The following is an 18128-nucleotide window of genomic DNA, read 5'->3' as shown; positions in this document are numbered from 1 at the left end:
AGCCATAATATTGTTATTCTGTTATGCTTTAAATACTTTGAGTAACTTGGATACCATTACCTTCTTCATTACAGGTCTTAGTCATCAAAGATTCAGCACAGGTGTCTTTTTCAAGTTCATTTCTTCTGTCAAGTACTTGTCTGTTGTTTTTTTTAATTGGAAAAAGGATTAAAAAGAAAATAATAGGGTTAACATGTCATAGAATTTTTTCAATTTTCCCATCATTAAATAATTTACAGGACATTTTTGAAGAGCAATTAAATTCAAGTTTAAGATACAAATAAAATATTTTACATACACAATTTTCAAAAGAAGTAGTGGAAACAAAATGTGACATTCTACTGGGGTATTACAGGATTAGAATGGATGGTAAAAATTTCCTATTAAATACATTTTATTTTCCTGATTTTAAAAGTAATTTATTACTACAGAAAAATAAAAAAAAACACAAAGGAAAAAACAATAACATAATTCAGATTTCCAGAGTTCTCATCTGGATAATTAGCTTCTATATGCAAGCATCTTTAAAAAAAATTTTTTTTTAATGTTTATTCATTTTTGAGAGAGAAAGAGAGAGCGTGCGAGCTGGGGAAGAGGCAGAGAGAGGGAGAATCCAAAACAGGCTCCAGGCTCTGAGCTGCCGGCACAGAGCCCGACGCAGGGCTCAGACTCACAAGCCATGAGATCATGACCTGAGTCGAAGTCGGACACCCAACCAACTGAGCCACCCAGGTGCCCCAAGCATCTTTTTAAACAAAGCTGAGATAACACTATCTTATAAAATTTTATATAGCTCTCATACAGTTTTTGTTACATTTTGTATGTAAATTATGGGCTATTTTTTTTTTAAATGGACTTTTAAAGATGTAGATTTTAGGGGTGCTGGGTGGCTCAGTCGGTTGAGCATCTGACTTTAGCTCAGGTCATAATCTCATGGCTTGTGAGTTCGAGCCCCCCATCAGGCTCTGTACTGACAGCTCAGAGCCTGGAGCCTGCTTCAGATTCTGTGTCTCCCTCTCTCCCTGCTCCTCCCCTGCTTGAGCTCTGTCTCTCTCTCTCTCTCAAAAAAATAAAATAAACATTAAAAAAAAAAAAAAGATGTAGATTTTAGGGGCACCTGGCTGGCTCAGTCAGAAGAGCATGTGACTCTTTTTGTTTTTTTTTTTTTAAAGTTTATTTATTTGAAAGGGGGAGTGGCAGACAGAGGGAGAGAAGAATCCCAATCAGGCTCTGCACAGTCAGCACAGAGCCTATTGTAGGGCCGGAACTCACAGACCATGAGATCATGACCTGAGCGAAGATCAAGAGTCAGAGTTTAACTGATTAAGCCACCCAGGCACCCCAGAGCATGGGACTCTTGGTCTTAGGGTCATGAGTTTGAGCCCCACATTGGATGTAGAGATGACTTAAAAATCTTTAAAAGAAAGATGTAGATTCTATGAATTTAACAGATGTATAGATTTGTGTTACTGCTATCACAATCAGAATAAAAATAGTTTCAGCATGTGAAAAAAAAACTCCCTCATACCTAACAGTCACACTTTCACCTCTATTAGTAAGCCTAGGAACCACTAATTTTGCTAGCTTATCATTTCATGTTCTTAACAGTATCCTTTGAAGAGCAAAAGTTGATGAAGTCTAGCTTGTCAAATTTGTTTTTTTATGGATTGTACTTTTAGTGTCAGTTCTGAGAATTCTTAGACTAATACCAGATCATGAAGATTTACTTAAATGTTTTCTTTTAAAAGTGTTATAGTTTTACATTTTATATTTCAATGTATGATACATTTAGGGTTAATTTTTTAATAAGGTGTGAGGTTTACTTTGGGGCTCATTGCTTTTATACATAAGATGTCCAGTTGTTGTAATACCGTTTATTGAAGAGTATTCTTACTCCACTGAATTGCATTTGTACGTCTGTCAGAAATCAATGGGGCATATTGCATAGGTTTATTTCTGGATTCTCTGTTCAGTTTTATTCTGTCAATCTGTCCTTTTGCTAATACCACGATTTTTTGATTAGTATAGATTTAGAGAAGGGCATGGCAAACCATAGTCCATGGGAAATTAAAGTGATGCCCATTTTTGTAGATAAAGTTTTATTGGAACACACCCACACCCATTTATTTCCATAATATCAATGGCTGCTGTTTTATTTTAACAGCAGACTTAAGTAGCTGTGACAGGGATTGTATGATTTGCAAAACCTAAAACATTTACTAAATGACCCTTTATAGAAAGTGTTTGCTAGTTCTTGCTTTAGAAAAAGTCTTAAGATCATGCATGATTTTTCCAACATTATTTCTCTTCTTCAAAATTGTTTTCAGTATTCTAATTTCTTTGTCCTTTTATATAAGTTTTAGAATCAGCTTGTCCATATCTACACAGAATCTTTCTGGGATTTTGATTAGAATTGTTTTAAAACTTTAGATCAATCAGAAGACAACTGGTATGTGTACCATATTGAGTTTTTCAGTCCATAAACATGGTATGTGTCTCCATTTATTGTGGTCTTCTTTGATTAGTGTAAGCAGTATTTGAACCATACTTTAAAACTCTCTCAAAACAAAGTCCAGGAACAGATGGCTTCACATTTGAATTCTACAAAACCTTTACTTTTTCCCCCAAGTTTTATTTAAATTCCAGCTAGTAAAAATATAGTGCAATATTTGTTTTGGGTACAGAATTTAGTGATTCATCACTTATATACGACACCAATGCTCATCACAAGTGCCCTCCTTAATACACATCACCTCTTTAATCCATACCTTTGTCCACCTAGTAACCATCAATTTGTTCTCTCTAGTTAAGAGTCTGTTTATTGGTTTGCCTCTCTTTTTTTCCCCGTGTTCATTTGTTTTGTTGCTTAAATCCACATAAGAGTAAAATCGTATGGTATTTGTCTTTCTCTGATTTGTTTTGCTTAGCATAGTACTCTCTAGCTTTATTCACATGGTTGCAAATGGCCAGATTTCATTCTCATTTATAGCTGAGTAATATTCTATTGTATATATATGCCACTACTTCTTCATCAGGTGAAGGACATTTGGGCTCTTTCCATAATTTGGTTATTGTTGATAATGCTGCCAGAAACATCGGGGTGTATGTATCCCTTTGAATTAGTATGTTTTTATCCTTTGGGTAAATACCTAATAGTAAAATTGCTGGATCATATGGCAGTTCTATTTTTAACTTTCTGAGGAACCTCCATATTGTTTTCCAGAGTGGATATACCAGTTTGCATTCCCAACAGTGCGGAAGGTTCCCCTTCTCCACATCCCCACCAGCATCTGTTGTTTGATGAGTTGTTCATTTTAGCCATTCAGACAGGTGTGAGGTATGTGTGGTTTTGATTTGTATTTCTCTGATGATGAGTGATGTTGAGTACCTTTTCGTGTGTCAGCCATCTGTATATCCTCTTTGGAAACATGCCTGTTCATGTCTTCTGCCCATTTCTTAAACTGGATTGTTCTTTGGGCGTTGAATTTTGTAAGTTCTTTATAAATGTTGGATATTAACTTTTTATCAAGTATGTCATTTGCAAATACCTTTTCCCATTCCATAGGTTGCCTTTTAGTTTTGTTGATTGTTTCCTTTGCTGTGCATAACATTTTATTTTCATGAAGTCCCAGTAGTTTATTTTTGCTTTTTTTCCTTGCCTCAGAAGACCTATCTAGTAGGAAGTTGCTATGGCCAGTGTCAAGAGGTTATTGGCTGTGTTCTTCTGTAGGATTTTAATGGTTACCTGTCTGACATTTAGGTTTCTCATCCATTTTGAATTTATTTTTCTGTATGGTGTAAGAAAGCAGTCCAGTTTCATTTTCCTGGATGTTCTTGTCCAGTTTTCCCTAAACCATTTGTTGAAGAGACTCTCTTTTTTCCATTGCATATTCTTTCCTGCTTTGTTGAAGATTAATTGACCTTGACCATATAGTGGTGAGTTCATTTCTGGGGTGTCTATTCTGTCCTGTTTTGTGCCAGTCTGTTTTTGTTGCCAGTACCATACCACACTGTCTTGATCACTACAGCTTTGTAATATAACATGAAATCTGAAATTTGTGATGCCTCCATCTTGGCTTTTCTTTTTCAAGAGTGCTTTGGCTATTCTGGGTTCTTTTGTGGTGCCATATAAATTTTAGGATTGTTTGTTCTAGTTCTGTGAAAAATGCTGTTGGTATTGTGACAGGGATGGCATTAAAACTGTAGATTGCTTTGGGTAATAGAGACATTTTAACAATATTTGTTCTTCCAATTCATGAGTGTGGAATGTTTTCCCATTTCTATGTCATCTTCAGTTTCTTTCATTAGTGTTTTACAGTTTTCAGAGTCCAGATCTTTTACCTCTTTGGTTAGGTTTATTCCTAGGTATCTTGTAGGTTTTGGTACAAGTGTAAGTGGGATTGGTTCCTTGTTTTCTCTTTCTGCTGCTTCATTATAGTATCTAGAAATGCAACAGATTTCTGTACATTGATTCTGTGTCCTGTGACTTCACAGAATTCATGTACCACTTATAGCAATTTTTTTGGCCTAGTCTCTTGGGTTTACCATATACAGTATCATGTCATCTGCAGACAGTTAAAGTTTGACTTCTTCCTTTCTAATTTGGATGCCTTTTATTTATTTTGTTGTCTGATTGCTGAGGCTAGGACTTCCAGTACTATGTTAAAAAGTAACAGTGAGAATAGACATCCTTGCCTTGTTCCTGACTGTGTAAGGGAAAAGCTCTCATTTTTTCCCCATTGAGGATGATATTAGCCGTGAGTTTTTCATATATGGCCTTTATGATGTTGAGGTAGTTCCCTCTAACCATACTTTGCTGAGGTTTTTTGTTTATTGTTTTTGTTTTTTTCTTATCATGTATAGATGTTGTACTTTGTCACATGCCTTTTCTGCATCTGTTGAAAGGACTGTATGATTCTTATCCTTTATTTTTATTAATGTGGTGTAGTGAACTACACTTGTAGCCCCGGAATAAATCCCACTTGATTATGATGAATGATTTTTTTAATGTACTGTTTTCATTTGATTCTAGTATTTTATTGAGAATTTCTGCATCCATGTTCATCAGGGATATTGGCCTGTATTCTTTTTTAGTGAAGTCTTGTCTGGTTTTGGTATCAGGGTAATGCTGGCATCATAGAAAGAATTTTCAAGTTTTTCTTCTATTTGTATTTTTTGGAATAGTTTGAGAAGAATAGGAATTAACCTCCTCATTATTTTTTTAATAGGAAATTTATTGTCAAATTGGTTTCCATACAACACCCAGTGCTCATTCCAAAAGGTGCCCTCCTCAGTGCCCATCACCCACTTTCCCCTCCCTCCCATTCCCCATCAACCCTCAGTTTATTCTCAGTTTTTAAGAGTTTCTTATGGTTTGGCTCCCTCCCTCTCTAACTTTTTTCTTTCCCTTCCCCTCCCCCATGGTCTTAAGTTTCTCAGGATCCACATAAGAGTGAGAACATATGGTATCTGTCTTTCTCTGTATGACTTATTTCACTTAGCATAACGCTCTCCAGTTCCATCCACATTGCTACAAAAGCATGTTTCATTCTTTCTCATTGCCAAGTAGTATTCCATTGTATATATAAACCACAATTTCTTTATCCATTCATCAGGTGATGGACATTGAGGCTCTTTCCATAATTTGGCTATTGTTGAAAGTGCTGCTATGAACATTGGGGTGCAAGTGCCCCTATGCATCAGCACTCCTGTATCCCTTGGGTAAATTCCTAGCAGTGCTATTGCTGGGTCATAGTGTAGATCTATTTTTAATTTTTTGAGGAACCTCCACACTGTTTTCCAGAGCGGCTGCACCAGTTTGCATTCCCACCAACAGTGCAAGAGGGTTCCCTTTTCTCCACATCCTCTTTAAATGTCTGGTGGAATTTACCTGTGAAGCCATCTGGCCTTGGCCTTTTGTTTATTGGGAGATTTTTGATTACTGATTTAATTTCTTTGCTGGTTATGGGTCTGTTCAGGTTTTCTGTTTTTTTCCTGTTTTGGTTTTGGTAGTTTGTTTATTTTTTTTAGAGCACATTATTTATTTATTTATTTAAATTCAAGTTAACATACACTGTAGTATTGGTTTCAGGAGTAAAACGCAGTGATACATCACTTATATATAACACCCAGTGCTCATCTCAAAAAGTGTGCTCCTTAATGCCCATCAGCTATTGATTGATTGATTGATTGAATCTTTGGAAGATTTCTTTTTTCTCTCTCTTTAAAAAAGTTTTTAAAAATGTTTTATTCTTGAGAGAGAGAGAGAGAGAGTACAAGTGGGGAAGGGGCAGAACAAGAGAGGGACACAGAATCTGAAGGAGGCTCCAGGCTCTGAGCTGTCAGCACAGAGCCTGATGGGGGGCTCGAACTCACAAGCCATGAGATCATGACCTGAGCTGAAGTCGGATGCCCAACTGACTGAGCCACCCAGGCACCCCTCTTTCTTTGTTATTTATTTTGAGAGAAACAGAGACAACACAAGTTGGGGAGGGGCAGAGAGAGAGAGAGATAGAGAATCCCAAGCAAGCTCTGTGATACCAGCACAAGAGCCCAATGTGGGGATTGCACTCACAAAACCATGAGATCATGACCTGAGCTGAAACCATGAGTTGGACATTTAGCCATCTGAGCTACCCAGACACCCCTACCTATCACCTATTTAGCCCATCCTGCCACTCATATGTTTTGTTTCTTACATTCCATGAGTGAAATCATATATTTGTCTTTCTCTGACTGACTTCACTTAGCATAATACAGTCTAGTTCCATTACGTTGTTGCAAATGGCAAGATCTCATTCTTTTTGATCACTGAGTAATATTCCGTATGTATATACCACATCTTCTTTATCCATTCATCAGTTGATGGACATTTTAGGCTCTTTCCATAATTTGGCTATTGTTGATAGCACTGCTATAAACTATTTTTCTGCATGGCACTCTTTTTTTTTTATTTTTCTTTAAAAAAATTATTTTAGAGAATGCAAGCAGGGGAGAGGGGCAGAGAGAGAGAGAGAGAGAGAGAGAGAGAATGAATCCCTAGCAGATTCCATGCTCAGTGCAGAGTTTGACTTGGTGCTTGATCCCATGACCCTGGGATCATGACCTGAGCCAAAGTCAAGAGTCAGACACTTAACCGACTGAGCCACCCAGGCACCCCAGAACTCTGATGTTATAAATGTTAGACTTGGCATTGTCTCAGAGGTCCCTTAGGCTCTCTTTATTATTATTTTTTCAGTATTTTTTCTTTTTGTTGTTCATTGGATATTTTCTATTGATTTGTCTTGCAATTCACTCCTTTTTCATCTCAATCCTGCTATTATTGAAGCCATCAGTGAGCTTTAAAAAAATTGGTTACTTTATTGTTGAGTTATGTGTTTTTCCTGTTTCCTATTTCTTTTTGAGACTTTGTATTTTTCATTTCCAACAGCTTTTATGATTGTTGGAGCATTTTTGTAATAACTGCTTAAAGTTTTTTCAGATAATTCCAGTGTAGCATCTCCATATTACTGTCTATTGACTATTTTTTCTCATGTGAGTGGGGGTTTTCCTGGTTCTTTTTATGCCAAGTAATTTTGGGTCCTAGATATTTTGAATACTGGCAAGACTTGTTCTTATTTGAAATCCCATGATAAATGTTGATATTTCTGTCCTAGCAGGCAACTGATCTTGTTAGCTTTAGTCATCAAGTTCTAGTGTACCTCTGTGAGCTGTGGTTCCAATGTCAGTTCAATTTTCAGAGTCTTTGCAATACTATTTAGATCTGTTCATGTGTGTATCACCCAGTAATGAATCTGTGACTTGGGTGATGTTTTATCTGTTAGTTTGGATCAAAGTCTATTATATGCTAGTTAGGATCAGATCTACACATGCACATCTTGGGGTATAAACCTGGAATTTAGAAACAATTTAATTGGGTCACTTTCTTGAGGTCCTTCCTATCTGTAATCTCTGTTGGTACTTTTCTCCTCTATGAAGCAGTGGCGTCAGTAACTACATGCTGCCACCGACTTCCTTGACTGTTACTGCCTCCAGGCCCAAGTGGTGGCAAAATGAAGGAAAAAATACTGGTAAACTTACCATTGGTTGAGGTAGTTCAGATTCTGGTCTTCCTCCTCAAGCTGTCTGCCACTATTTACTTTCCAGAGTCTTCAAATAGCTAATCTGTATATTCTTTCTAGGATTTTTAGTTGCATTCAGTGGGAGAGACCAGGAATAGTATGCTCACTCCATCTGGGACCAGAATCTGATAATTATGATTTTTAATGGCTTACATAGTATTCTAATATTTGGATATACTGTAATTTACTCAGTAATTTTCCAAATAGGCATTTAAGATTATTCATTTTATGCCAGCAATGTGATGGACACACACACATATATATAACAAAAATGAAATTTTAAGTCATGATATTTAAAAGCTTTTGATACACTTGCCAAGATTACTTTCTGAAAAACTTAATTGGATGCATAAAACCTGACCATCAAAAAGAATATTTATCATATTGAAATACAAAACAAATGGAGACCAGTCTTGAAAATTCTCTCAACTGGGATGCCTGGGTGGCTCAGTCTATTGAGCATCCGACTTCAGCTTAGGTCATGATCTCACGGTTTGTGAGTCTGAGCCCCATGTAGGGCTCTGTGCTGATAGCTCAGATCTTGGACCCTGCTTCAGGTTCTGTGTCTACCTCTCTCTGCCCATCCCCAGCTCACGCTCTTTCCCTCTCTCAAAATATAAATAAACATTAAAAAAAAAAAAAAAAAAAAAGAGGGGCCCTTGGGTGGCTCAGTCGTTTAAGTGTCTGACTTTGGCTCAGGTCATGATCTCACGGTTCGTGAGTTCGAGTCCTATGTCGAGCTCTGGGCTTGACAGCTCAGTGCATGGAGCCTGCTTTGGATTCTGTTTCTTCCTCTCTCTCTGCCTCTCCCCTGCTCATTCTCTCCCCTCTCCCTCTCTCTCTCCCTCTTCCTCTCTCTCTCTCTCTTAAAAATAAATAAACATTAAAAAAAAAAGAAAATTCCCTCAACAGACAAAATCAGTCTCACCATATCAACAAAGCTTAATTTAGTTTATTTTGCAAGACTAACTTGACCTGGGTCATTTCTTGCTTTTGCCTGTGGAGATCCTAAAACTTGAACTGTTTCCCAGGGTTGGCGTAAAGTAACCACTCACCAATTTCCTAGCATTTAAGAAAATTTTAATATTATAACTAATCACTGTGAAGAATAAAGTGTCACCGCTTTCTTACTATATAAGCTGCTCTATAATAATATACCCCTGATGTTTTGGTTTTACTGCCTTTGGTTTGAAACTTTGTTTCTGGTGCGTGCACAGTAAACCTACTATTTACTACTTTGGTGATTCATTGGTTTTACTGTTATTTCTGAACTTTTCACAACCACAATGGACTCTAACACATTAAACACCATTTAAAAATGCACTTGACCTTTCCCCCCTCCCACCCCTGCCAAATTAGTGGTCCCCATTGCAGGCTGATAGCTTAATTTACTATGGCTCTGGAAACTGGTAAATATAGGGAATTATCAAGCATTTACTTAGCCTTTCAGGGTAATCAAATAACTAGTAAGGAATCTTTTTTTTTTTTTCCCTGTATAGAAGAATTCCAGCTTATAACTGCAGAAGGAATGCCACTGTTAAAAAAAAAAAAATCACCATTTCACTACTCCTAATTAAACAGTCATCTGGGCAGCTTTCATGAGTAAATTCCAAAACATTAGGAGAAAGGTTGATGGGGAACTTTATACAGATCTTCCTCAACTTTTGATGGGGTTACATCCTGATAAACCCATTGTAAGTTGAAAATACCTTAAGTGGATGTTGGATTTAATACACCTAACCTACCAAACATCATAGCTTAGCCTAGCCTACCTTAAACATGTTCAGAATACTTATATTAGCCTACAGTTGGGCAAGATGATCTAACACAAAGCCTATTTTATAATAAAGTGTTGAATATCTCATGTAATTTGTTGAATACTGAATAATGGCTGTATGGGTACAAAATGGTGATAAATGTGTCAATTGATTACCCTCTTAATCATGTGGCTAACTGGGAGCTTTGGCTGGCTGCCACTGCCCAGCATCACACACAGTACCACGTATCACTAACTCACGAAAAGATCAAAATTCAGGGGTGCCTGGGTGGCTTGGTCGGTTGATCATCCGACTTGGGCTCAGGTCATGATCTCACGGTCCGTGAGTTCGAACCCCATGTCGGGCTCTGTGCTGACAGCTCAGAGCCTGGAGCATGTTTCAGATTGTGTGTCTTCCTCTCTCTCTGCTCCTCCCCTGTTCATGCTCTGTCTCTCTCTGTCTCAAAAATAAAGAAACGTTAAAAAAAATTCAAAATTTGAAGTATGGTTTCTATTGAATGTGTATCACTTCTGCACCATCATAAAGTCAAAAAATCATAAGATGAACCCTCTTAAGTCAGGGATCATCTGTAATGGAGAATTCCACTGATTAATCTTAACATCACTAAAAGACATTATATACTTCCTGTTGTATGGTAATAGCACAGAGTATCCTCTGTTATTTTTTGTTATTTGGGACACAAAGCAACAATTTCCCTAAATTTGTTTATAGGAATATATATAAGAAGAGTAAAATAATTACAATTTCTAAATATAGGGGATTTATAGATGACTGATGTTCTTCTCCCATATTCTAGATATGTAGTTTGTCTCTGTGAAGGGATATGCAAAACTTGGTATATCTTGCACAACAGGTAACAGACCAGTAGCTTGGCCTATAAAGAAAAGGTATTACATGGTGGTGTCAGGGGGTTTCAGACCCCATTTAGAGGATTTTCCTAGGATCTTCCATATCTTCAGAATGCAATTCAGGACACCTATTTTCAATTGTACATAAAATAGAAAAACCAAAGCATCTTTTGTTTTATTTATTTATTTATTTTTCTGTGTATATAAATGGAATCATCTTCCTTAGGTTATTTTATGCTTTCATAATTCTCTCCTTAAAAGTTTCAGTTTCCTAACCTTTTTCATTTCTCTTTGTTGATAGTGTAAGGTATGTGAACCTAGATTCAACAAATACGGCAGAAAAAAGGAACCCAAAAGAATAGTGAAGAACAACTAAAGGCACATAGATATTTCTCCTTTGTCCTCAATGGCATACATTGCATTATTTTGAAACCATATATTTAAATATTTTAAGCTGCATGAGGTCTGTGTCTGAGGATAACAGCTTTCCAGGGAAAACTAAATATATAAATAAAGGGAGCCTTTAAACTGGGATTGAAAATCATTGTAAATAGTGATAGTACAATATGACTAAAAAATAAAAGGTAAAACATAGAGATAAGTTTATGTTAATAACATGTATATTATTGGGAATGCAAGCTGGTGCAGCCACTCTGGAAAACAGTATGGAAGTTCCTCAAAAAACTAAAAATAGAACTACCCAATGACCCAGCAGTTGCACTACTAGGCATTTATCCAAGGGATACAGGTGTGCTGTTTCGAAGGGACACATGTGCCCCCATGTTTATAGCAGCACAATCAACAATAGCCAAAGTATGGAAAGAGCCCAAATGTCCATCGATGGATGAAAAGATAAAGAAGATGTGGTATATATCCACAATGGAGTATTACTCGGCAATCAAAAAGAATGAAATCTTGCCATCTGCAACTACATGGATGGAACTGGAGGGTATTATGCTAAGTGAAATTAGTCAGTCAGAAAAAGACAAAAATCATATGACTTCACTCATATGAGGACTTTAAGAGGCAAAACAGATGAACATAAGGGAAGGGAAGCAAAAATAATATAAAAACAGGGAGGGGGACAAAACAGAAAGGACTCATAAATAGGGAGAACAAACAGAAGGTTATTGGAGAGGGTGTGGGAGGGGGCATGGGCTAAATGGGTAAGGGACATTAAGGAATCTACTCTTGAAATCATTGTTGCACTATATGCTAACTAATTTGGATGTAAATTTAAAAAATTAAATTAAAAAATTAAAAAAAATAACATGTAGGTTGTAATTTCAAACTAGGCACAAATTCTTAGAAGGAACAAAGAGTAAGTCAGTTTGACTGGGCAGGCGGGGAGTGGTCCTAGTTTTTTTGACTAGATCCTCTAGAAGCATTAAATGGCATCTTTAACTTCACATTTGACTTTTGCAGTACACATCTTCATAAAGAAGGCCATTCATTTTCCTGTGGTTTCTATTAATACTTTGATAATAAACTAGTTTTCTTTTGCAATTCTTTTAATTTCATTACCCTTATGGAATTTCTCTTTTTAACTTAATTGGCCTAAGTGCCATTTCCTCATTTACCAATGGTTTTTGCATGGGATCTGAACATTCCTCCAATGTCTTTCATTGAACTCATGAAATACTCCTTTGTGCAAAATTTTCGGTTGTTTTGAAATGTCTTTGTATTACTGTGGTAGGTGTTTGCACAGCTGATAATCTGTGAAACTGCTGATGACCTTGCACTTAATATGTAGAAATAAATGCTAGTATTCACTGTGGAGAAATATTTGAGTGGGGACTGAGTTTATAAGTAGTTAGTTCATTCTTAGATATTTCACATTATGAAGATTGTTGTTGCTCTTTGTAAACACATAACTATAGGATTTCAGGTAATGAATATCTGGGTAATAAGGATGCCCCTATAGTTGAAATTTTATGGTATTTTGAATGCAAGTCATGAAGTTTGAATGTTGTGAGCTTTGTGGAAGAAAAGTACTATGCAAGAAGTACTGTGGGGGCGCCTGGGTGGCGCAGTCGGTTAAGCGTCCAACTTCAGCCAGGTCACGATCTCGCGGTCGGTGAGTTCGAGCCCCGCGTCAGGCTCTGGGCTGATGGCTCAGAGCCTGGAGCCTGTTTCCGATTCTGTGTCTCCCTCTCTCTCTGCCCCTCCCCCGTTCATGCTCTGTCTCTCTCTATCCCAAAAATAAATAAACGTTGAAAAAAAAATTAAAAAAAAAAAAAAGTACTGTGAAGAACACTAACAAAGGTTAAGAGCTTCAAAATATATTAATACTAATATGGTTTTGTACATGAAATTATACTTTCATGTTTTTCATTTCACTTAGTTAATAAAAAGAATACATTCTAAACCAAAATAATACCCCTTAAAATAAGTAAATTTTGGAACTTTGGGTTTTCAAGGTGTTTGCTTTTCTTTTTCCGGTACTGGAGAATTACGATTCTGTAATAGAGCCATGAATCTGTAAAGCACCTCATTTCGTCATAGCTTTTTTTGAGACACATTAAAGCCACAATAAAATGAAATTGCTCTTTAACAATAAGCTTTAGTGGGTCAGAAAATGAAAATAAGAAAATCACTGGAGACCAGATTAGACTGGAGAGAAAATGGAAATGTTCTTTTTCTTCTACAGCTTTTATTCTATCTTTGTCACATTCTCTTGATCAGCTTTCTTAAACATAGCTAGAGATTAAGTGAAAGCCTGTAAACATCTTTACATTGTCAAATTGCTGATACCCTTTAATTTTATGTTTTAGAAGAGTTTATAATTAATGGTCGTCTTTGGAAATATGTTTGAAATTGGCCAGGTTTAGTCATATACTGAAGCTTAGAAAAAGATGTCTGTACTTAGTTTTCAGCTTTATAGGCAGCAAACATAAAACATCTAGTGGGTATAATATGAACTTAATCAGTTCTGTGTAATATACATTAAGTTACCTTAATAGCTGAACACACTGGAAATGCTCAGTATATTCTACATTTATTTTGGTTTAAGATGCAGAAATGGACTTCCTAGACATATGCCATATGTTCTCTTCTTATGCCAAGTTAACAAGAATTAAAAGACTGAGATGAATAAACAAGGTCAACTTAAGCTGAGCCAAATTAGACAACAGAATAATTGTCAGATTTTCTGTTGGCAGGGACAGTTTGTTTTGAGCCAATCTTCATGAATTATAGGCTGTAAATTTTTTTTTTTTTTTTTTTTTTTTTGCTGGTAAGTCTACCGCCAGGCATTCTGTTGACAATTTTCTTTGTTTTGTAAACACTGAAAATTTTCATCAGTTATATTGTTTATAGGCACACATAAGGATTATGGATAGATGGGGTTTTTTTGTTTGTTTGTTCTAACTTAAGGGAAATTTGCTTAGAAACAAATCTAATAAAACCAAGCCAATATTTAAAACTTTTAGCAAGATTTGTATTTTATTTGGAGTTTCTTAGGTATGAATTCAGATATAATAAATAGAAAACTAAACAATATTACTATTCATTTATGATAGTAAGTATCAAAGTAGATTTGTTACAAACGCAAGGTTTATTTACAGTAAAGAATTTTAGACCTTGAAGGAGATAATCTAATACAGAGGGAAAGATTGAAGCAATTAGAGAAATGGAATAATTTAAAATATAATAAGTAGTTTAGGGCAGTACCAAACCTAAAGTAAAATATTTAGTCCTAGGATCAATTATTTACCACTGTCCTTCTCATTACCCTTTTTCATTATAAACTGTTTTTTCTTTGAGTTGTTTAACATTTTTTTTAAATGCCAAGTCAAAAAATATGAAAAACTAACCATTTAAATAATGTTTATTTTAACCACATAAAATATGGAAACCAACTATTTAAATAATAATGTCGGTGACCTATAAAGTCTCAGTCAATTCACATAATGGTGATTTTTAAAAACACTCATTTATATCCTAGATGTTGTAACTGCTATTAATGTGGAAGTGCCTGATTCTTTTGGGTGTCTAAAGTGTCTACTTAACACATGTATTACTAGTAATGTATTCTTAATATCCTGTATATTCTTGTATTATAAAAATAATTATCTTATTTATTCAGTAAATATTTAAGCATCCGTTATATTACAGACAATTTTCTAAGTCCTGTAGGATCCAGCAATGAAGAATTAAAAAAAGACATCTTTACCCTCATACAGTTTACATTCAAGTAAATTTGTTTATAAACTCAAGCACAGTACAGTCTATTCAAAACCAGTTTTCAGTTTCTGTATTATATTTAGTTCAAACGAATTCCATTTATTAATTTTGCCATAGCCTACACAGAAATTAAAATTTTTATTGTTTTGTTGATTGTTTCCTTCGCTGTGCAGAAGCTTTTTATCTTGATGAGGTCTCAATGGTTCATTTTTGCTTTTGTTTCCCTTGCCTCCTAAGACATAGCTAGTAAGAAATTGCTACGGCTAAGGTCAAAGAGGTTGTTGCATATTTTCTCCTATAGGATTTTGATGGTTTCCTGTCTTTTAGGTCTTTCATCCATTTTGAATTTATTTTTGTGTATGGTGTAAGAAAGTGGTCCAGGTTCATTCTTTTTTTTTTAATTTTTTAAAATGTTTTTATTTATTTTTGAAGGAGAGAGAGAGACAGAGCATGAGGGGGGAGGAGCAAAGAGAGAGGGAGACACAGAATTCGAAGCAGGCTCCAGGCTCTAAGCTGTGAGCACAGAGCCCGTTGTGGGGCTCAAACCCACAAACTGTGAGGTCATGACCTGAGCTGAAACCAGACACTCAACCGACTGAGCCAACCAGGTGCTCCCCAGGTTCATTCTTTTGCATGTTGCTGTCCAGTTCTCCCAGCACCATTTGCTGAAGAGACTGTCTTTTTTCCACTGGGTACTCTTTCCTGCTTTGTTGAAAATTATTTGGTCATACATTTGTGGGTCCATTTCTGGGTTCTGTATTCTGTTCATTGATTTATGTGTCTGTTTTTGTGCCAGTACCATACTGTCTTGATGATTACAGCTTTGTAATACAGCTTGAAGTCCAAACTGTGATGCCTTCAGCTTTTTTTTCCTAATTTTTTTTAATGTTTATATATTTAAAAAAATTTTTTTTAACGTTTATTTATTTTTGAGACAGAGAGAGACAGAGAATGAACAGGGGAGGGGCAGAGAGAGAGGGAGACACAGAATCTGAAACAGGCTTCAGGCTCTGAGCGGTCAGCACAGAGCCCAACGCGGGGCTCGAACTCACGGACCGTGAGATCATGACCTGAGCCGAAGTCGGACACTTAACCGACCAAGCCACCCAGGCGCCCCAATGTTTATATTTTTGAGAGAGAGACAGAGACAGAGTGTACGTGGGGAAAGAGTAGTGAGAGAGGGAGACACAGAATTCAAATCAGGCTCCAGGCTCGGAGCTGTCAGCATAGAGCCCGACATGGGGCTTGAACTCAAGAACAGTGAGATCATGATATGAGTGAAATCGGCTGCTTAACCAACTGAGCCGCCTGGGTGCTCCTGGTTTTCTTTTTTAAGATTACTTTAGCCATTTGGGGTCTTTCGTGGTTACACAAACTTTAGGATTGTCTGTTCTAGCTCTTTGAGGAATGCTGGTGGTATATGTGTAGACTGCTTTGGTCAGTATAGACATTTTAACAATATTTGTTCTTCCAGTCCATGAGGATGAATGTTTTTTCCATTTCTTTGTGTCTTCATTTTTTTTCATAAGGTTTCTGTAGTTTTCAGTGTACAGGTCTTTTACCTCTTTGGTTAGGTTTATTATTAGGTATCTGCACAGTGAAGGAAACAATCAACAAAACTGAAAGGCAACCGACAATGGGAGAAGATATTTGCAAATGGCATATCGGATAAAGGGTTAGTATCCAAAATCTATAAAGAAATTATCAAACTCAACACCCCAGTAACAAATAATCCAGTGAAGAAATGAGCAAGAGACGTGAACAGACACTTGTCTTTTTTTTTTTAAATTTATTTTATTTTTAAAAATATATATCCAACTTAGGAATATAGTGCAATAATGATTTCAGGAGTAGAATCCAGTTATTGATCCCCTATGTATAACACCCAGTGCTCATCCCAACAAGTGTCCTCCTTAAAGCCCCTTGCCCATTTAGCCCATCCACCACCCCCCACCCCTCCAGCAACCCTGTTTGTTCTCTATATTTAGGAGTCTCTTATGTTTTGTCCCTCTCCCTGTTTTTATGTTAGTTTTGCTTACCTTCCCTTATGTTCATCAAACACTTTTAGAAAGAAGACACCCAGATGGCTAACAGACACATGAAAAAGATGCTCAACATCAGTCATCATCAGGGAAATACAAATCAAAAACACAATGAGATAGCACCTCACACCTGTCAGAATAGTAAACTCAGGAAACAACAGATGTTGGTGAGGATTCAGAGAAAGGGAAACTCTTTTGCACTGCTGATGGGAATGCAAACTGGTGCAGTCACTCTGGAAAACTGTATGGAGTTTCCTCAAAAAATAAAAAATAGAAGTACCTTACGACTCAGCAATTGCACTACTAGGTATTTATCCAAAGGATACAAAAATGCTGATTCAGTGGGGCACATGCACCCCAATGTTTATAGCAGTGTGATATATCAACAATAGTCAAATATGGAAAGAGCCTAAATGTCCATCGACTGATTTTATACACACACACACGCATGCACACACACACATACACACACACACACACACACAACAATACTACTAGGTGATCAAAAAGAATGAAATCTTGCCATTTGCAACAACATGGATGGAACTAGAATGTATTATGCTAAGCAAAATAAGTCACTCAGAAATATAAATATATGAATTCACTCATGTGAAGTTTAAGAAACACAATAGATGAACATAGGGGAAGGGAAGGAAAAATAAGATAAAAACAGAAGGGAGGCAAACCATAAGAAACTCTTAAATACAGAGAACAAACGGGGTTGCTAGAGGGGAGGTAGGTGGGCAGATGGGCTAAATGAGTGATGAGCATTAAGGAGGGCACTTGTTGGGATGAGCACTGGGTGTTGTATGTAAGTGATGAATCACTGGGTTCTACTCCTGAAACCAGTACTAAGCTGTATGTTAACTTGAATTTAAATAGGTATATTAAGAATAAAAAATAATTTATTCAGTCATATAGGCCTATGAAAAATGTAAATAATTAATGGGAAGGACTTAAAATTAAGAGGACATTTTATAAAGAAGGCTAATATTTTATGGTTCAGTCAAACATTCATAGATGGAATATTTGTTGAATCCTAACTTTGTGCCTAGTGCTGGGTTGGAGGCTCTGGATACAATAGTGAGCAAAAGTAGGTACACTCTTAACCCCTGGTGAGTAGACCCATGTTGTGGGCCACGCTGCCATTCTCTT

General features: G+C 36.4%; 1 protein-coding gene across 2 annotated transcripts in view; it reads right to left on the bottom strand.

Moving 5' to 3' along the window:
* WDPCP (WD repeat containing planar cell polarity effector) overlaps nt 1-18128 on the bottom strand; it is a 389996-nt gene that overhangs the window by 31720 nt on the left and 340148 nt on the right. For both annotated transcript variants that reach the window (XM_040458282.1, XM_040458283.1), the window contains one exon: nt 61-140. In XM_040458282.1, the coding sequence (XP_040314216.1) occupies nt 61-140 (80 nt within the window). The remainder of the gene's footprint in view (nt 1-60; nt 141-18128) is intronic.

Source organism: Herpailurus yagouaroundi, unplaced genomic scaffold, assembly GCF_014898765.1.
Source record: "Herpailurus yagouaroundi ecotype Mexico unplaced genomic scaffold, PumYag 221, whole genome shotgun sequence".
NCBI classification, from domain to species: Eukaryota; Metazoa; Chordata; class Mammalia; order Carnivora; family Felidae; genus Herpailurus; species Herpailurus yagouaroundi.
The sequence above is the reverse complement of the archived record's forward strand: the minus strand, read 5'-3'. Positions and strand labels throughout refer to the sequence as shown.